At 38.6% G+C, this 22,113-nt stretch overlaps 1 protein-coding gene across 3 annotated transcripts in view; it reads right to left on the bottom strand.

Moving 5' to 3' along the window:
- CHN1 (chimerin 1) overlaps positions 1-22,113 on the bottom strand; it is a 172,387-nt gene that overhangs the window by 37,887 nt on the left and 112,387 nt on the right. For 2 of the 3 annotated variants that reach the window (XM_032784541.2, XM_075070107.1), the window contains one exon: positions 6,350-6,427. In XM_032784541.2, coding sequence (XP_032640432.1) covers positions 6,350-6,427 — 78 coding nt within the window. Of the gene's footprint in view, positions 1-6,349; positions 6,428-18,824; positions 18,909-22,113 lie in introns of those variants that run through there. The other variant, XM_032784543.2, reaches the window with a different exon arrangement.

The following is a 22,113-nucleotide window of genomic DNA, read 5'->3' as shown; positions in this document are numbered from 1 at the left end:
AAGAGACAGGTTATGTTTTTTAAAAACTAGAGAGACACTCAGTTATCGGAATGTTAATTTGTGTGTAGTGACTCCTTTAAAGATATTCTGAAATAATTTAAGAAGCATAGATCCGGATCCAAAGTTGTTGTAAATCAGTATAGTTCTATTTACTTCAATGGAACCAGGCCAAATTACACCAACTCAGGATCTGGCCCATAGTTTCCAAACAATCAGATATGAAACCATATAGATTAGTATGAGGAGCTATGAAAAAAATGCATCCAATGAACATTTGAAGTGTTTGCCACATGGTGGTTTTTTTCTCTGTAACATACGCACTGTAATTCATCTTTCAACTGTAATAAGTCTTACACTAAGTCTATACTGGAAATTTTTGCCAGGATGATAATGTCAGGACAGAGATTTTTCACTACATTCTTATACCAACAGAAAGCCTGAGTGTGGATACAGTTATACTGGCAAACAAGTGCTTTTGCTGGCGTAGCTTATTTTGCTCAGGGGACTGATATAAACTATCCTGGCAAAAGCTCTCTTTTGCTGGTATAAGCTGTCTCTTCACTAGAGGGGGTCTGTTGGTATAGCTATATGATCAAATCCTTTCTAACACAGAACTGCCCTCACTTCAATCTCCACTTGTGTAACACTTTTAAGGCCATATTCTGCCTTCAGTGACACGGTGCAAGCCCTTTGCCTTCAGTGTAATAGAGAACAGTATTTTGCCCTTTTGTTGAGTTCTGTGTTATGATGACACATAAATATTAGATACATGCTAGGGAACCAAAAAAGAAGGGTTTATCAGCATCTCTCCTGACAAATTAAATGGAAAAATGCGTCTCAATGGAACAAAGTTTTGGTTTTAAAGAGATTAAGTTAGCATGTACATCAGTAATTTACCATAGTAGTCTTGCAACCAGTAATACAAGCGTGTTAAATTAACCAGTCATGTTCTGACAGACACTAAGTAGCATAGCAACAAAGACAACAGCCTGGCAATTGCAAATGCTGCACAAAAATGTTAGATAAATGTTCTTCTGGAAACATATTTTCTTTTTATCCATCACAAAGTAAGAAAGATGACATCCTAAGGAAAAAACACAGGAAAATGTATATACTGTAACATACAATTCCAACCCTGCTTCGACAGATGTGAATACTTCCTTGCTTCAGTGAAGCAGTACAAGACTAATCTAGGTAGAAAAGTATTTTTGCACCTTGAAATATGGACATTTATGAAATATCTGCAGAGTTCTTCTCCTAGCAAGATTCACATTCCGCAAGAATCAAGGTACTGGCGGTATACCCACAAACAAGTCAAGGGAGATCAAAATGATCAGTTCCCCAAGGCCTGTGAATCATACAATCCAGAGAAAGAAAAGACCTCCTAGATTATCTAGCCCAACTTCCTAACACTGTAAAATTGTTCCCTACAGTATATTTGCTACTGTTTTGTCCAGTCTTGTTTTAAATCTGCCAAGTGATGGGCCTTCCACTACATCCCCATGGGGAGATTATTCCACAGGCTTAATACATCTCCCTGACAGGAAGGTTTTCCTGACGTTCATCTTAAAATTTTTCTTCTTTTTCTTTCCTCCCATACCTCCTGATTATATTCCCTTTCTATGACTCTAAATAATCTCTCCTTCCCTTGCCTTGGTGTTTATGTTCTTCAACAATTATTATAAATTATCTTTCTTCCTCAACCTCAATAGAAACAGCATGTTTGGCCTCAGCAGCAGGGAGATGGTGGGGTAGGGCAGAGGGATACAAATATTACCATGACAAGATAAGGGGTGGGGGAAGAAAGAGAGGGAAAACTCTGTATCACTGTAGCATTTTAGGAATGGGGGTGGTTCAACTGAGGAAAATGTGGAGGGATTCTCAGGGCTGTGGAAAGAAGTTGCATATGGAAAGAAGTTGCATATTCCCCCAAACTTAATACATTTGAAAAAGAATGTTTGAAAAAGAATGTTTCCCATTTCTTTATTGTGCATGCTCAGGGATCCAAGACTAGCCTCAAGTCCCTCACTGTGGGCATGGCTCTATAGATCACTTGTCTGATCTGGTCTTCAAAATTTGTTTGGAATAAGTCTGTGACTGCGAGATCACATTGTCCAGGAGCACAATGCAATTTCTATTGCCCTTGTTCCAATACTGGTTGGTAGTCTGATTTTGCAGACAGTTCAAATCCTTGGCCTTAATCTTAACATTATTTAATTGATAAGGTCTCAGCTACATTAGAAACGTCATCTCCAGCTACAACTACCAAAACAATTGAACTCTCCTGAGACAACATGGTTTACAGAAACTAGAAGAGAACACGTAACAGGTAGAGACAAAGAATTAGCAGTTGAGGTATCCAACTGCGGAATGAACCTCAGGACGAGATTAGACAAATCCAGTCTGATCACTTCAGGAAATGCTGCAAAACCTTCCTATTTGGCAAAGCTTTTCCACCGTAACCAGAACAATATCTGCAGCTTCAACTATCCCTCTCTTCCCTGCTTCAAAAACCAAAGAAAAAACAAACACTCAGACCAGGCCTGTCTTTAGCACCCAAAGGGAAGACACTCACTCTATAGTACTGGGTTGCAGCACAAAACCGATAGCAAGATTTCAGTACCTGTTGAGTCATGTCTATAATGGGAAATAAATCTAAATATAGAGAGGCCTTGATATGGTTGATGGCAGGTTGGAATCATAAAGATGATTCAACAGATGGCCCTGGTTTGTTTTGACAATTGAAATATTATACAGTATGCTGGACTACACAAGAGGGATAAGTGGACAAAGTAAAATACACCAAAATAATCAATATGGTCAGATCTACTTTAAGCCACATTTATCATCTCAGTTCACTCTCAAGTCTCACTATTTAATTAGTGTTAAATAAAATGTCATTTTAAGCAAATTCCTTGTAATTGCTATGTTTGGAATTACTTATTTTGCTTTTAATAATAAAGTTTATGTAAAAAAACAGAAAAGCAGATGTGCTTATAGTTTATCAATATAAATATATTCAACAGTTACCTCTTACCCTGAGGTTATATATTAAAAACTCACTCTGGCTTGCCATTTATAAGTTGTCATCCCTCTTTTTTACTTATGGAGAGAAATTAAACAGAATTCAGCCACAATGAATTTGCATTCGAGATGTGTAAACATCACATCATAACTGCACAATCTAGAAAATACTATAGTATTTGCAAATGGTGATCATTAACTGTGCTAACATGGTCCTACTTACAGAGCTCAGAATCATCCACAGCCAATCAGGCTGCCCACTTAGGGCAGAAGATAGCTTTGGGATGATAACTGGACTTTCAGGTGGCTTAAACAACACCGCACATCTAAAAACAATTATGTCAACACAGAGTTTAACCCCTTTTTCTAATTCCACATCAAACAAAATCAGAGTTAGCAGCTTTATTGGTGATTTGAAGGGGACAGCTGTTGTGTTTGTGATATGGTCCCATCACCACTGGTATTTACAATTTCTTCACTTCATTATTCAACAAAAGATTACTTAGAAATATTGTAATGCAGTAGCAGAAATATTTTAAAGTTTGCTAGAGGCAGCAGCCAAGTCTTCTGCCATTTTGCATGCACCCAGGAGCCAGCAAAAGAATGCAACAAGCCTCCACACTGCTTTCCAAGATGATAGCATGGTTGTAATAGCACATACAACAAAAATAATTCTCCATTTCCTCTCCCCCAACTGTGCTAGTGAGGCACTTACCTCAAGTGCTTGGTGAGACAGTCTAATTAATAAAATAAATTAATAACACCTCATATATGTATACCTGCCTTTTACCCCAAAGGAATCAAAAGCATGTTACTGAATGTACATACACAACGCTGTGCAGCAGTTCAGATAGGAAGTAAAGAAGCCTCCCATTTTCAAGTGCAAGATGCAGAAGGAATCTAGGGAAAGAATAGGACATTCCCAGGTTGAAAGTCTCCCAGGCCACCTCTATCCTTGCAAAAAGTGATGGGACAAGGTAGAGCATCAGCCTGGAAAGAGTTAAGAGATCCCTGCCTATCATATAGCTAGCAAGGAAGAGGAAGCTGAACCGTGTATCCTCTCTTCCTCTGGTTGGTGGATGCAAAGCAAAAGGCCTGTGGGGACTACATCCAGGTTGGTCCATCGAGTTGCTTTATTTTGTGTTCAAACAATAAATTGTGTCCTGAGGCAAGGACCTTCACAATGACTTGGACAGGGTGTTTGCTTCCTTTACTGAGCTGGTAAAACAGCCCAGCATCCTGCTAGTGACCTGAGATATTTAGTTAGGTGATTTAAAATGATTATAGCTATACTTTTAGGATGACAATCTGACTGTCATACTGAGCAACAACGCAGGGAGCCACATAATCTGCTGCTTGCTGTTAGTTTCAGATCTATGGCACGATAAATTTGGAGGGTTTATAGTTTAAAAAAAGAAACAAAAATAAGGATTTTTAAAGCCATTGTAAATGGAGGTGATGGACAGACTTTAAGCCTATCATTCAGGACAATATCCCTTTAACAGGTAAATTTACTGTCATATGCCCACTGACACACAAGTTTCTGTTCTTGTGAAGAATTAGCAGATTTTAAAAATATTATTTAACAAAAGATATCTGTTTACACTGACTTCATTTTAATGGCTTGGTGGAAGAAACGGTGTACTTTCAATAGGTGTATTTTTCTAACAGAAATACATTTAAGGGAAGAGCAATACAACAGTGATAATAATAATATTGTTTGTGCAGTATTTACTTCTTAAGATCAAGCAGTATGTTTAAGCAACTAGCATAACAAATTCAAATGTACAAGGACAGTGCTATAGAAAATCTATTTCAGAAAAGAAGCAGACTAACAAGAATCAGACCATCAGAGTATTTCCAGAACAGAAATATATGCTATTTCATACAGCAGCGAAGAAAGAACGGGGTATACAATGAAACATAAAAAGTATTTTATATATACGGGTATTCATGGGAAATCAGTATCTATTAGCATCTATGATTATCCTCAAAATCTAAGGCAAAAGGTCTCAGTTGCAAGGCAACATTTTAAATCACTTGTACAACCCAGGTTCTTGCAAAAATATACTGTGGATTTAATTGACAGCCAGCAGGATTATTCTGTGCCAGATGTTCATATTAAATGCTAATTTTCTATTTTTATATAATTTTGTATACATTTTTCAAATTTGTACTTGTTGGAGGAGTCCTGTCCAGTAAAACATTGTGATAATAAAGGTTTCCAATTCTAGTGATGGTATGAACTTGAGAGCTAGAAGCCATATTTTAAAAAAAAATAAAAAATCAAATGAGGAGTGTTGACTACTGGAACTATAAGAAAAAGTAAAATATCAGATGGAAATTGAAACAGAAAATAAGTGATTTTTAGAAGTCATCAGATTTCTTGCTAAAACATTCAAGATTTCCCCCCCACTCTAACATTTTAAAAAATCTGTAAGGGAAAAAAACCACCACCAACAAAAATCTGTTCTGGGCACTCAGTGTAAAGTTGATATAATCACTCAGTTCACTTACACAGTTTTGCATATACAGCTTACCTATTATATGATAAATTTGGTTGCAAAAAGCTGAATTTCTAAGACTTTACATGATAGTTACAACCATCATATGCACAGAGTAGATGTATTGTAACGCGTATCTCTTAATGGATAAAAGAGGAATATATCACACACATTAGAACAATAATTAGAAGCTACATAAAAGTAAAAGCAAATAATATTAAAATGAAGAGTAGGTGCTAGTGTCAGCAGCTTCAATAGTCCCCTGGTAAGCCATACTCCTTTCATCAGAGTCAATTCATTAACACAGGAGAAAAGCCAGGAACTAAGGGAAATGCAGACCATCTGCTCAATCCAGATGCAACAGAACATGCTTCTTATATTCAATGGTATTTACCAGCAACAAACAGAGATAAGATCTGTTTAATCCTCTAATCAAAGATTGAACAAAGGTCTTTTGACATCTGTTTCACAAATAAAAATTAAACTAAAATAATTATAATTAAAAGATAACGTCTTTCTCACTGCATTTCACTGTTAACTTTTTTCTCTCTATATATAGAAACAATTTTAATTAACATAGATACCCCAGGTACAGTAAGTAGGATCACAACAATTAAATGTATTTAAGCATTCCACAATATTTTTGCGCTAATTTATGTTTTTAAATGTCTAATTGCTTTAACTAGCAAGAATATTTTAGCTGAAGTGTTTAAGTTTTTAAAAAGCCACATTGCTTGTATTTACTTGCAGTCTTGAAGCTATTCTAGAACTAAAAAACATTTTCTGTAGTTATAAGCTGAAAAAAGTAGAGTAATTCTTACCTTGAAATTGTGAACCTTTTCATATTTTGGAATATGTTCATTTTCTTTCAGAGTTGCTCTTCTGACAAGTGATGTCAACTGTGAATAAGCAAAGAGTTTAAGAGGTTGCCAAATTGTCACAGATGACTTCTGAGAACCCAGTTTCATTCCCAAGGCTGCTATCAATAAATCTTGTTGACAGCTCTCCTGTTTTGAGTTGTGAACTGCAGATCTATTAGCTTTTTGCCCTGACCAAGACTCTTTGGCTGGCATTTTAGAATTGACAGGAAATAAAAATAAAAAGCTGTATTGATCTGTGCTCTCTGTAGATCAATCTGAATTCAAGAAACAGAAACAAACATTTCAGAAACCTAAACTGATCTGGAGAAAGACATGTTCATAGTGATGATAATGATGCACTTCTTATAAAAAGGCTGACGTAACTAGGCAGATTCTTCTTGCTTCTGTTTTTAAAGGGCTCTAATATGAGCTTGAAAAACTTAAAGGTCTAGATACCAATAAAACTGGAGTTACTATTAATGTAAGAAAGCCCAGCGTCTCTTCATCCATTTAAAAAAACATGTTATTTAGTCAAATAATGCATTTCTAAAAGCTCTCATTCCTACTCAATATACTGATGCCCATTTTGAATGAAAGATGCTCACATACTGCATATAATCAGTTTCTAGCAACAGACACTCTGCTAACCTCAGTCTAGCAAGGAGGGGGTGGCAGGGTGGGTTTAACAGTGAGGGATGGATTAGACTGGTCACATTACAAAGGCAGATAGCCAATGAAAAAACAGCAATAGTATTTAAGTACTGTATTTCTTAACTCACTCACTCTCCCTCCTCCCATGTAAGACTTACTTGCTGGCTCAAGGAAAAATATCAGCAGGAAGATAATGAGCAATGAATGAGTCATGCATCATTACAAAATGGCATCTTTTGCCATTTAAAAGCTGAGGAGATGGTAATATATTTTCATGCTTAAAAATACTGTGAAAAGATAATCCAGGAGAGACTAAGGAAACAGCTCCATTTTTTTGCTAACTATGAAGTGATGCTGGCAACTGGAAGCAAACTGTATTAACGCTGAGCATAGCAGTCAGTGTAGATTGTTTTTCACTTATAATGACACTATCCTTGTGTTTGTTACATGTGTTTAAAAACCTGTTTAATAAACTAATTCTACTGAGTGGAAGTGTCAGCTTTTTCTTCGCTCCAGTGGAGATCTCAGCACTTAAAATGTACCCCACCAAGATCTCACCTCTTTAACCACCTTTTCCACCCAAAGATCTGGGATTAGATTCGCTGTTGCCCTGCACATTGCGTAGTTGTGCATATCAGCACAAAATGAGTGCAAAGTGGGTGTAAAATGCTACCAGGTCAGAAGGGTAGGGTTTCACACCCATTTAGCACTGGTGTAAACAATTACAGAATGCTAAGGGCACTGGAGGAGCTGGCTGCTATGGCTGTGGCCCTTCATGCACAGACTTGACCAACTAGCCAGAGTGCAATCCCCATCTACTCTTCCTTCTCCATCTAAACTCCAACACCACAAGCACTCACCCCCTGCAGTAGGGGAGAGAGATGACTAGTTTTTATACCCACCAGTCTATGTGTGATGCCTAAGACAAACAGGGATGTGAAGGCTGAAGGGCAGAAGCTGTGTGGAGCCAAATGATGTGAGCTTTGAGAATCAAGGTGCTTGAGCAGGATTTCCTGATTTTCCTTCTTGTCCAATATCTTTCGTCAGGTTTGCAAAATATTCTGAACCTCAGATCCAGGTTGGTTTAGATGCAGTACAGATGCTTTGCCCAATGCTACTGCTAGGATATTGCTACTGAATAGCCACGAGCCAGCATGTTGGCTACAGGCTGCAGCTGAAATGCAGTGGTGGTTTCTAGACTGGCCACATAAGCAATTCAATTCAACTCAGACAGGGGACTGGTTAGCCAAACTCTGAATACTGCTGCCCAAATTTCTTGTTGGGGATCTGTTCCTGCCATCACTCTATTGAAAAATAACTGTCCAACTGCTGCCAGGATCTATTGGTTTTAACCACTTCTCTCCGCAGATGTATCCGGCCTTAGTTTTGACATACCTAATATGAATCGGTGTCCATTTATTGTGCTCTCTTATCTCTGTCCTGGTTTGTTGAGCCACACATAGTGGAATGGATATGGTGGGGAGGGAATGGTCCCAAGCAGGTAGCAGTGGTTGGGAAAGGCTACCATAGCACCTATGTGGAAGCAGGTGCGGAAGGAGATGCTCACACAGGTGAGGTGGAAGCTGGATGGGCCATTCAACTCACACACTTCTTCAGGGTGCTGAAATTCTAGGGCTTATCCCACCCATAAATTTCTGGCTAAGACGACACATCAAAATTTCACCTCTAGCCTACCATACCTGGCAGCATTCACTATTAAATAATGTATAGGTAAATCCACAACCATGGAGTACATCTGTTCCAAAGGGCTCCCAGTGACAGCTAGCTCAGCAAAGAAGAGACTGGTCCTGGGAACCAAAGATCCGTCTCAGATGACATTGTGGAATACTAATGCCAGTAGGCCAGCCAACTAGCCCCCAACTTCCTCTTCACTTCACTCACCCTTTTAAAAAAAATAAAATCACTGACACTGCTCTGAAGATGCACTGAACTAGCAAGAAAATAGTATATTTTCCAGTTCCATTACTAGAAGAAACAAACCAGCCATTCTTTAATGGTAAATTTGCACTCAGACAATTATCAGAACATACCACTGTTAGTTCTTTCAACACTATAAATAAATTATAGTACTTAAGAAGTAATATAAATCATTCTGATTTTTCCTTTTCATCCTCTGGCAAAGTCTGACATACTTTTTTCTTAGTTGTCAATTTCCTTTTTTCTATTTCTGTTTATACCCTCAGCTCCTAGCCACCCCACCCCAGCTCCTGCCCTGTTTTGCCCTCTGTTCCTACCCTATCCCTACCCCTCGGCCCCCTGCCTCCCTCTCCTCCTTTCTGCCCCTCCACCCATTGGCCCTTGCCCTCCCTCTCCTCTCATAGCTCCTGCACCCCTCTCCCACCTCCCACAGCTCCTGCTACGCTCCGCTCTGCTCCTAGGGTCCTTCTACCAGTGTGGCCCCTTCTTTGCTCCTGCAACCATGACCTCTTCTCACAGTGCATCTCTTATCAACATACAAGCATCTATAACCACTACCTAATGAAAGGGACCCTTGTGTTATTTCTTCTTTTATTTGTGAAGTCCTCTGTACTGTTGCAGTATTTGCTACTCTGGTTTTTCTTGTGACCTGTTTTTTCTAAATAAGATTTAATTAGGATATACACTTATTTTTGCCAGTCTCAGAACCAGTGAGATCTTTTTTTTACTATGTATCATCTACAGAAATGTTTTGTACAGTGTTCCATGGCTTACGATGCACTCTAATGTGCCACTTTCTGAGCAGCTAGCAACAGTTATGTTATAAAGCTTAACGCAGTCACCACATAATAAAATAGGTATCATATATAATATTTTTCTAAAATTGTAAGCCAACATATTCAGTATGTGTTAAATAATAAAACAAAACTACTCAGTGGGAAATTATGATAATAGACCATTCCAGATGCATAGATAAGCTCTCTAAAATCAGAAAATGCCAAAGTTAAGCTTGTGTGGCCAACCTTTCCTCTCGTTCCTTGTCCATATTCATTATAATAAAGTGTTCAGTATTAGGACCACCTGGGTCCTCTTTCAAATACAATATCATACTATTTCTTTCAACCTTAGATACACATATGTAATATCTTGCAGTTTTTGTCATTCTCATAGGCATTTTTACTCTTGTAATGATTCAATATATTTTTCTTGATTTAGACTTTGTATATAACAAATTCTCTGTACTCTAAGGAATGTACTTTAATAATAGCAGCTATATTATATACATTTTCTTTACAATCAGCAGGGACAGTGTGTCAGGGAATGAGATTTTAAAAGAAACCTGATTTGCTATGCACTTAGCCACCTTCTAGTGTTCTCACTAAATAGCTAAGTTAGACATGCACATATGTGCAGAAAATCTTTCCTTGCCTGCACACTTTATGAGTGTATTTTATGGCTCAGTACACAATTTTCAAAGGGTAATAAATCGGTCAAATTGCTAAACCAAGCCCCAATTTTTTCTAGTACAATACTAGGCATTTCTCCTTACTGAAAGCTATCTCCATTCCAAATCTCATTTTCCCAGGCATTTCAGCTATAGGCTTGTTCCAAAAAGGTCACACTGCTTTGAGTGTTTGGAATTTGTGACCAGTTTTTTTTTCCCACCAGCCTTGAACGTGATTTCTTTTTTTTTAAACTCAGGATTTCCAGACACAATTTACCTACAGATAGAGATGATGCACAGAAAATTTCAGCCTGGAAGGCAACATATTTCGAAACTTATAAGCAACTGAAAACAGGAGATTAGAATGGAAAGCATCATGCAATCTCAACAATTAAGATTGTGGTTGCTGTTTATCCTGCTATAATATCACATCTGAACACAGCTCCCACACAGAATTTTGCTTTATAAAAATAAAGAGTCCTAACCTCTCATATAAATAGGGAATACATCTCTAAATACAATGTATTTCTGCAGAAAGATATCTTCAAGAAAAATAAAATATTTCCAGTTATACCGTGAAACTGACGCAGTCATACTCCGAAGATACTGAAATATATTTATTCTGTGTGTAACTCAGTTTGAGTTAACAGGTACTCAGAGATGAATTTGCTTTTACAGCTGTTTGAAAAATGAAAACCTATTAGTGAGACAAATTTTGGAATGCCTGGTATTTTCATTCTGAAATGATCAAAATGGACCCAATGAATTAGTTTTTAAAAGATTTATTGTGAAATTTGTTTTCAATTTTTTTGTAAAACTTCTATCAAAAAAGTTATTGAAATGGTTAACATTTTTCATGTCATAAATGTAGATAAATCATTTACATTCTGATGTTTTCCATAAAAATTCTGACAAAATCCAAAAAACATGCAACTTTTCATGAAAGTTTTGGCAACGTCAACATTTTTCCACAAAAAACTTTTTTTAAAAAAATAGGCCATTTAAAATTAAAAAAGTTGTTAAAAACATTCATCCAGCTCTATTTGTGCTCTAAAATTCAACCTTAATTATATCTTTCACATGTAATCCTTTAATTGAAAAATTAATAAACAAACCCCAAATTAAGCTAAAAATAGGAGATAAGCTATTAACATTTGTTGTGTAGTCCCTGTGCATAAAGCATGAATTGTGTTTTGTGTTTCTATTTTATGCATTGCAGCTGGAGAAAATTAATATTATACTTTTGTAAGAATTTTAGATTCATACTAGTATAAAAGATGGTAAGATTAGAAATAAGAATTATAATGCTATAAGTTTTACTTATAAACACAGTTCTCATACACAAATAAACACACTTCTAAAATCAAAAAGATCTTCACACAGTCAACTTAAAAAGTTGTTATTCTGCAAACAAACTAACTCTCCAATCACTATTGCTGATTTCAGTCTTGGGAAAGTCTGGTTTATTTTGTTACTACAAACATGGTTTGTTTTAAGTTTACTTAGACGCAGTTATCAAAACTGGCTTTTTGGAAATGACAAGTGGAAAATGCAGACTGTCAAAAACAGTCCACCGTGACTGTTTATCTCTGTTACTAACTCTAAGCTAAAAACAGCTAATATTTTCTGTGCTGGAGAACAACAGAATCATAGAAATGAAGGGCTGGAAGGGATGTCAAGAAGTCATCAAGTCCAGCCCCCTACACTGAGGCATGACCAAGTACACCTTATACTATACTGAACAGTAAATGATACTGAGAAGTATTCCCCTATGCACAATACTGCAAACAATTTCATTCATGCATCATTAGATTACAGGATACATTAGAAGCAAGTACTACAAATACATTAGAAGCAAGGAGACGACTAAATACAGAATAGGCCCTTTACTCAATGAGGGGGGAAAAGATAACAACAGAAAATGTGGAAATGGCAGAAGTGCTAAATGACATTTTTGTTTCAGTTTTCACCAAAAAATTTAGTAGTGATTGGAAGTCTATAATAGTGACTCTCAGTGAAAATGAGGTAGGATCTGAGGCTAAAATAAGGAAATAATAAGTTAAAAATTACTTAGACGTCTTCTAAGTTAGATGTCTTCTAGTCGGCAGGACCTGATGAAATGCATCCTAGAATACACAAGAAGCTGACTGAGGAGATATCTGAGCAATTAGTGATTATCTTCAAAAATTCATGGAAGATAAGAGAGATTCCAAAGGACTGGAAGAGGACAAACATAGTGCCAACCCATAAAAAGGGGAATAAGGACAACCGGGGAATTACAGACCACTCAGCGTAACTTCAGTTTCCAGAAAGACAATGGAATAAATAATCAAGCAATCAATTTGCAAACACCTAGAAGATAAAATGACAAGTAACAGTTGGCATGGATTTGTCACGAACTCATGTCAAACCAACCAAATAGCTTTCTTTGACAGAGTGACAAGCCTAGTGAATGGGGGGAAGCAGTAGATGTGATATATCTTTACTTTAGTAAGACTTTTGATACTGTCTTGCATGACCTTCTCATAAACAAACTAGGGAAATACAGCCTAGATGGAAATACGTGCATAACTGGTTGAAAAACTGTTCCCAGAAAGTAGTTATCAGTGATTCACAGACAAGCTGGAAGGGCCTATCGAGTAGGGTCCTTCAGGGACGGGTCTTCGATCCAGTTCTGTTCAATATCTTCATCAATGATTTAGATAATGGCATACAGAGTACACTTATAAAGTTTGCAGACAATACCAAGCGAGAAGGATTGCAAGTGCTTTGGAAGATAAGATTAAAATTCAAAATGATCTGGACAAACTCGAGAAATGGTCTGAAGTAAACAGGATAAAATTCAATAAGGACAAATGCAAAGTACTCCACATAGGAAGGAACAATCAATGGCACACATACAAAATGGGAAATGACTGCCTAGGAAGGAGTACTGTGGAAAGAGATTTGGGGGCTACAGTGGACCACAAACTAAATATGAGTCAACAGTATACTGCTGTTGAAAAAAACAATGAACATCATTCTGAGATATATTAGCAGGAATGTTGTAAGCAAGACACGAGAAGTAATTTTTTGTGCTGATAAGGCCTCAACTGGAGTATGGTACTGTGTCCAGTTCTGGGCACCACATTTCAGGGAACATGTGGACAAATTGGAGAAAGTCCAGAAGAGAACAACAAAAATGATTTAAGATCTAGAACTGGGTTTGTTTAGTCTGCAGAAGAGAAGATGGAGGGGGCACATGATAACAGTTGTCAAGTACATAAAAGTTTGTTACAAGGAGGAGGGAGAAAACTGTTCTTGTTAACGTCTGAGATTAGGAGAATAAGCAATGGGCTTAAATTGTAGCAAAGGAGATTTGGACTGGACCTTAGGAAAAACTTCTAACTGTCAGGGTAGTTAAGCACTGGAACAAATTGCCTAGGGAGGTTATGGAATCTCCATCATTGTGTAACCTGTTCTTAAAAACCTCCAAACATCTTTCAGAAATGGTCTAGCTAGTACTACTCCTGCCTTGAGCGCAGGGGACTGGACTAGGATGACCTCTCAAGGTCCCTTCTAGTCCTACATTCTTATGATTCTATTATTTTCAATTTAGAAGAAATTCAGCTTTATTTTTAAGTACAAATACACGACTGATCAAAGCAAGATAGTTTTTCAACTGCCAAACAAAAAAACCCATACATTTGCTCCTTTTTTTTTAAAGTTATGTTGATATAGATGCCTGGGTCCAACAATGGTGTAAATCCAGAGTACTTTCAATAAAGCCAATGGTTCTGGACCTGCACGATCCCATTAACTTCAATGGAGATACTCAGCATTTAGTGAAGTCAGAAACTGGTCCACTGTATCTTTAGAAACAGAGGGAGGGGGAATTCTAGGGATTTCCCTAAAGTTTTTTTTCCAAGTGTAAGTATTTCCAAAGAACTTTTCCATAAAATTTTAGAATGAACGTAGCTGCCATTTCAGTGTTAAATCCCATGCTGCAATAGGGTGACCAGATGTCCTGATTATATAGGGGCAGTCCCGATATTCAGGGCTTTTTCTTATATAGGCACCTATTACCTCCCCCCCATCCCGATTTTTCACATTTGCTACCTGGTCACCTTATGCTGCAGTGGCTTCATTTTGAAAGTAATGGCCACCACTTTATTCATACTGAATAACCAAGACACTAGCCATCCAACACTAGACACTATCCTGTCAATAAATCTTCTGCAGAACCCCGACACAGAATACTCCTATGCCCTGGAGTGGGGCAGCACTGCGGGCCCATTTCCCTATTGAGAACCCAAGGCCTGGTGTTCTCAAATACCATGTTCCATGCACCAGGAGACTGGCACCTCCACTGTGTGACTGACCCTCTTTGTCTTGTATGAAACTGGTCTAATCCACTGATGTCCCCTGTGTCCCTGGAAAACAGCCTTAACTTACAGGTTACTCCTGTAATGGGATGCCTCCCCCACTATGGGTGTATTTAATTAGTTAAATCATCTACTCCAATCCTTTCCTTATAGGCAACGACTACCAATCAAGAGGCACAAAGCAAGCTGTGACAGGAGAACAAATGCAGAGTTGTTACCAAGCTGTATGTGAGTAAGACAAGATAAATCACAAACACTCACCATATTAAAAGGATAGTCAGGAAGGTCAGAATTAAGACCGTCACCTCACTCTCAACTCATACTGCTTTGAGGAGAGAAGTGCAGCACTGAGAGTTAAAACTAAAACATCAGCCTGCACACTTAGTTTCCTCACTCCTGACAGCTCATATAATCACTATCACTTACTCAGGGGCACAGAGGGAGATCAAATGGGGGCAAATACCAGCCAAACATGGCAAATAACTGCAGGCGGGAGGGGCAGAAGAAAATGGAGCATGACAGACATACTCTCTTCCTTCCCTTCAGACAACAAAAACCACTCAGTGTGAAAGACATGTAGCTAGGGTTCAGTGGATTATTTTTTTGAGGGACATGCTGTTGCCAGCTGTTGGGGAAGCAGATTTGGGGTGCAGTCCTCTGCAAAATGGTGGGATTTTCCAGAGGAACCCCCCCCCCAGAATTAATGCTGCCTCTTGCAACATTCATTTTCTAGCAATAATTTCTACAGCGCCTCCATCAAGAGCTTGATCCTGGAATATGCTGAGCACAAGATGAATATTAAGGCAATATGGGGCCTGAAGCACATCACAACACAGCACCTATGGCCTTCTTCCTGCATTAGAGTGACAGGGACCGTATGCTTCAGTGGGGCTACTCACATACTTCAAAAATTAAGCACATGCTAACGTGCTTTGCTGGATCAGGGCTAAGGTACTAAGGACCTTGCAGGACAGAGCCCTAGAAGAGGATATTGTGCAACCACCAATTAGTTCAGACAGAGCCAGCATGGCCAGCAGTCAAGCCAGAGATTGGCAGAGTACATGGGGGTCTTTGGTTCACACAGATACTCTTTGGCACTACGGATGGAAAAAAAAATGGGACAGGCTCTCTCCAAACATAACGACTCTGCCTGGGCCTCTCGGCCACCAGGCCAACCTCAGGGTTGCAGTGCCAGGGCAGAGGGTGCTGCTATGGGTGGTCAGTGCCCCCTCTACAGAGCAAGGCAGCGGCAGTGCTGGTCTATGATTTTGGGCTCCTCCCATGAATTTGGGATTTAGCTATGTGACCAGTTTGTCTATGTGTTAATCCAGCTCCGGCCACATCTCCGGATTTTTTTAAAAATGAGTTCCAGGATATGATAGCAATACTCAATATAGTGCAGACTACTTTTCCTTAATACAGTCATGATTTTATGAGGATAATACAAAATCAATATTGTTGTTGCATAGTTACAGAATTTAAACAATAGTAAATAGTAGTTTCTCTACACACATACACACACACAGAGTATATGTAATAGTGGGTCTAAAAAACCAAACCAAAATCCAAAAGACAAAATGCAGTTGGTGGGTGGCTACAGTAAAAAGTTTGGGAATCACACTATAAGGCATCTTTTCCAATCCTTCAGTCATTCTCATGGTTCTTTAATCCTTCTCCAATTTAACAACATCCTTCTTGAATGGGGACACCAGAACTGGACACAGTATTCCAGTAGCAGTTGCACAAATGCCAAACACAGAGGTGATATAATCTCCTTACTCCTACTCAGTAGTCCCGTTTACACATCCAATGATTGCAGTAGCCTATCTGACCACAGTGTTGCGCTGGGATCACATGTATCCAGTATAACCCCCAAATCTTTTGCAGTGGCTACTTCACAGATGACATTGTGATATCCTTTAAGTATGGCCTCCATTGTTTGCCCATGGATGTCTGATCTTACATTTGGCTGTACTGAAACACATTGTTTGCTTGAACCCAGCTTACCAAGCGAGAGTGAATTTACAACCATTTGCACCCAAAGCATGGCACTCTTCACTACTCCGCAAATCTAGTGATCTGAGACACCAGTCACTTGAATAACTAAGTAATTAAAAGCAGCAACGAGTCCTGTGGCACCTTATAGACTAACAGACATTTTGGAGCATGAGCTTTCGTGGGTGAATACCCACTTCGTCGGATGCATGATGAAGTGGGTATTCACCCACGAAAGCTCATGCTCCAAAACGTCTGTTAGTCTATAAGGTGCCACAGGACTCTTTGCTGCTTTTACAGATCCAGACTAACATGGCTACCCCTCTGATAAGTAATTAAGCAGTCTTTATAATTAGGTACATAAGGATTTCCTTAAACACCACTCAAATAAAAATACACACCCTACAAAATGGAGCAATTTTTCTTGGGTGAATAACCAAGGGTCCTATACAGATTCTTCATAATCTGGAATGGCTGCTATAGGGAGGAAGCACATATTTTCTATGCTCGCCAGAGCCGAAGACTACTATACACATTCTTATACCGTGGTGACCACCGTAGTACCTGAGCACCTTCCAGTAAGTAGTGCATTAAGCAATGTTTGTTCTCTCATCGTCTTCCCCCTGCACATTTAATGCTAGCAAAGGCAAGGTCAAAGAACTGCACCTTGCACTTGGAGCAGAAGGTGGTGATGTTTGTGATGGCCTTAGCTTGGGGGGAGGGTGCACAGGGTTCATTTCAGTCTTGGAATGGCCTGTGAGAAAGCTCTGTCTCCAGCACAGTTGAGTATTACTGAGTTGATTTCACCCATAGTAGAACATGACAAGCAGGCACTGAGCTAGGACTGTTGCTTTCTGCATACATTTGCTTGTTTCACTATTACCTCATCCTCCCATTCCCACACACACGTGTCATTCACCTTATCACAGACCAGGACTATGAGATGTCTGGGTCAGGGAGTGTCTTTTTACTTCATGCCTGTATAGTTCCTAGCACAATGGGCTCCTGACTGAGGCTTACAGGTGCTAGTATTATACAAACAGTAAATACCTACCACCTACAGATACTATTCTGGAAAGTTCTTGCCTGGGGCAACAGCATCCTGAAAAGGGTCATGGTAGCCACGTGACCCTAATTAACTACCTTGACTGAGGATATTGGCAGCTCCTCTACCCTCACTTTCCATTTTGTCATCTTATTCTCTTTTTTTCAGCTAATGGCATTACATTTATCTATCATTTTCTCTTATTTCCTTCTCTTGCCCCCCTGCCTTCTCCTGTCTGTGGGGATCAGCATTACTGTGACCAACAGACAACTGACTTTTATTTCAGTGAGGTATTACCCCTCACATAAAAATTTCTTGAGCAGTGATTCCTCATGGCAAATTTTATCCCAGAATGTACTTTTAAGCCATTTACAATCCCCACAACACAGCATGCTCTAGCATACGGATAACAGTCATAATATAATGAAAAGCAGAAACTGGATTAACAGTAATCTCATCAAATGTCCATTATCCGTTATATACCACATTCGATAATCAAAGAAAATAAAGGCTATAAAACAAATATTCAAATTCCACCTTAATTATATTTAGTTCTAAAAACCTTAGAGGAAAATTATGCTTTATTTCTGGAGTGTCCCACAATATGCTAAACACTTTCCAAATATAAAAGAAGTCACAATTCCTGCACCTTAAAAGAGTTTACACAGTTCCTTTTGTCAAGAACCCCAATAATTCTCAACTATTTACAGGAAGTAAAATTTCTGATAGTGACAAATTTTTATGGAAAAATTAATTTACAACACAGTTCTTTATCTGATCTACTCCAGAGCCATGTGCTCATAAGCAGTTTTTGCATGAAAACCCTACATATTTTTTAATTAAAGAAATTAAATTTGAGGATAATAATTGTTTGGTCCACAAAGCTCTCTTTGATTTGAGTTAATTTGCAGTATTCAAGGAACAGGAGGCTCAGAGCGGGATATAATGTGTACAGGCATTATGTACGTTTCTTTTTATCTCTTGTTAATATTTTCTTACCTCATGCATAATATTTCACATCCACATCAGTCTTCTCATGGCAATCTGCACTCTGCCCCTTATATTAGCCTTTTTTTGTTCTGTGTAATAATTCAATCTAGAATGATTCAATATACTTTGTAATTGAAAACTGCAGCTCATTAATTTCTAAACATTCTTTGTATTTCATGTTACACCTGTTCTTTTGGCACAGTCAGTATTCTGAATTCATCCATATCCTTCGGAGTAAGCTATGTTGCTAAGATACATATGTTGTCACAGTTTTCCCCTCCAACATACTTTCGGTTCGTGATCATACTTGTTTAGCATAATTAAGACTGAAAAGTGCTAAACCCTCTAATCCTTGCTAAAATAATCCTGGATATAACCCCAGTAATCAAGATGTGTTGATAATTTTAAAATATTTTATTACAATTTTTTTTTGAGTTGCAACATTTGTAGGTAACATTCTTGCAGATCACAATGTGATTTCATCATCATTCTGAAGTCCCTTGTTGATCATCCAACACTGAAAAGCACTTGGAACTGTGGTGGTCCAAAGTGTCTACTAGCACTTCCCCAGGCCCTGATCCTGCATTTCCTGAGTGCAGGATTCTGCAAGGGTGCAGCTGCACCTACACTCAGTGAACTGCTAGATCAGGCTCAAGATTGACTTTCAGACAAGGCTAAAGTGCAGAATCAAAAAAATGGATCAGCTTCTGCTCAAGCATCAAATCCTATTTGCCTTACATATGCTCTCGGTTACACTCATGTAACTCAGGAATAACAACTGACTGTAACCATGTTACTTCTAATTTAAATCTAGAGTAAATGAAATCAGAGCATGATTCCAAGATCTCCAGCAGTGGAACTACATTCTAAAGAAGTCTCAGAAATAAAGTCCTTAGGTTATTATCACCAGTAAAGTCTTGTAATCTCTAATTCACCAAGAGGTATAAACATGTGCCCAAACTGAGCTCAGAGTAGGCATGTCTACACAGGGCCGGTGCTTCCATTTAGGTGACCTACGCGGTCGCTTAGGGTGCCAAAATTTGGGGGGGGGGGGCGGCAATTCGGTGGCAGGGGGTCCTTCCGTGCTCCGGGTCTTCGGCGACAATTCGGAGGCGGGTCCTTCACTCGCTCCGGGACCCGCCGCTGAAGTGCCCCAAAGACCAGGAGGGCAGAAGGACCCCCCGCTGCCAAATTGCCGCTGACCGGGAGCGTGGAAGGACCCCCGCCTAGGGCGCCAAAAATCGTGGCGCCGCTCCTGTGTCTACACTTACCGTGGATTGACACTGCCGTGATCGATCCACAGGGGGTCGACTTAGTGGGTCTAGTGAAGACCCACTAAATCGACCACTTATTGCTCTCCCATCAACTCCAGTACTCCACCGGAATGAGAAGCATAAGGTACGTCGACGGGAGAGTTTCTCCCATCAACCCAGTACAGTGTAGAAACCACAATAAGTCAGCCTAAGCTATGCTGATTCCAGCTACGTTATTCACATAGCTGGAGTAGCGTAACTTAGGTTGATTTAACCCCGTAGTGTAGCCCTGCCCAGAGACTATTCAGGTACTGAACATTAGGCAGGTACTTAGGTCTCTTGTTAAATTTGGGCCCTGAGATACAAGAAGAAAATGGTAAGATAAAAGAGGAGGAGTAATAAAGAGAATTACTAATTGCAGGGAGCTTCTACAACACCACAGTGAAATACAATATTTATCATATTGTTAAATTGTAAAGTGTGGAAAATAAAGCAAAGACAAAACAAAGAAAGTTTCTCCCATACAAAGAAAATTAGAAAATAAATGAAAAGATGAAAAACCCTTCTCATGCCTGTAACTTCTAACGGGAGTCAGGTTTTATAACGCTGTTCAGATGCTTTTTGTTCTCTTCTAGTTGCTGCTCCCATAAAACAACCTTGCTGGCTTTGGTAACTTGGACAACTGGGTGCTTTTGGACATTACTTTGTGGTTTCTTTGTTTCAAACTAGATTAGCAGGCACCAGTGAGTCTAAAAGTAGAGCAACTAATATACTAGACTAGAAACCAGTCAGTTTATATCCTATTTGAATGGTTCAATTCCTCCCCATCCCTGTATATATTAGTCTTCTTTCCTATTTACTACCTCTGTCTCCTGTGTTACTCTATTAAATTTTCCTGCCTTGTGAGTGTTTATGTGAGAGGGCAGCAAACTCACCTATGTTGCCAGTTGAAGTGATTGACACTTCAGAGTCATTCTCACTCTGAGAGTCAGTAATTCCAGGGGTGAAGAAACTATCATCTCAAAAGGGAAAAACAACAGTTCTGAAACAAATTTAAATAGCTTCTTCATTTTAAAATGATATCATTCTGAAAACGGGCTGCCACCAACCCATTTCTCCATCAAAGGTTTTTGTTATATTACCTATCTGGCTTAGGAAAAAAAGTCAGTGTGCAGCCAGAGTAGATTGTTTCTATCCCAATGATGTTTTTTTTTTTTTTTAAATTAATTGGCATAAGTCTTTCTTAAAACATGACTTTCAGATGAAGCCCAGTAAACTACCACTACCCTATTGCCAATACAAAAATCTGGCATTTCATTTGGAATTTGAGGTAAAACATCTTTGGAAAGAATATTTTGTTTTTCTGAACACCAAGAAACATTGATGTTAAAAATCCATGCTTAAAGTATCATTTCATTTTTACAACTCATCCATTATGATTAAACTAAATACTGAACCAACAGATGTGTTTTTTTCTGCTTATTCAGCCAAGTTATTTCCCCTTTTTAGCTTATCCAGGCTCTTTTTAAAGACTAGAAGTAAAAACAAAAAAAACCCCACAAAACCCCACTCTTCTCTTGTTTTCATACTACTAATATCAATCAACACTTTAAGTGGTTGAAACCATATAAAATAGATAAGCTTATTATTGTTTTGATTATTAGCTATAAAAATAGCTTAAGAGAATTAACCCATAGCCCCAACACAAGTTATTCAGTAGCTGCTAGCATATCAACTTGCTGAGCAATGCATCTGTCTTAAAACCTTCTGTTTATTGCAAAGGTGGTTGTCAGGTCAGAGGTCTTTTATCAGTTTCAAAGCACCAAGTTGCAGGTTTGAATGCTAACAGCATTTGGAATTTGAACTGAATGAAAAGTTGTCATTTAGGATCTGAAAAATTTCAGCTACATGAAAAATACAAGCAGCAGAGAATCCTGTGGCACCTTATAGACTAACAGACGTTTTGGAGCGTGAGCTTTCGTGGGTGAATACCCACTTCGTCAGACGCAGGTAGTGGAAATTTCCAGGGGCAGGTATATATATGC

The sequence above is a fragment of the Chelonoidis abingdonii genome, chromosome 10, assembly GCF_003597395.2.
Source record: "Chelonoidis abingdonii isolate Lonesome George chromosome 10, CheloAbing_2.0, whole genome shotgun sequence".
In the NCBI taxonomy this organism is placed as follows: Eukaryota; Metazoa; Chordata; order Testudines; family Testudinidae; genus Chelonoidis; species Chelonoidis abingdonii.
The sequence above is the reverse complement of the archived record's forward strand: the minus strand, read 5'-3'. Positions and strand labels throughout refer to the sequence as shown.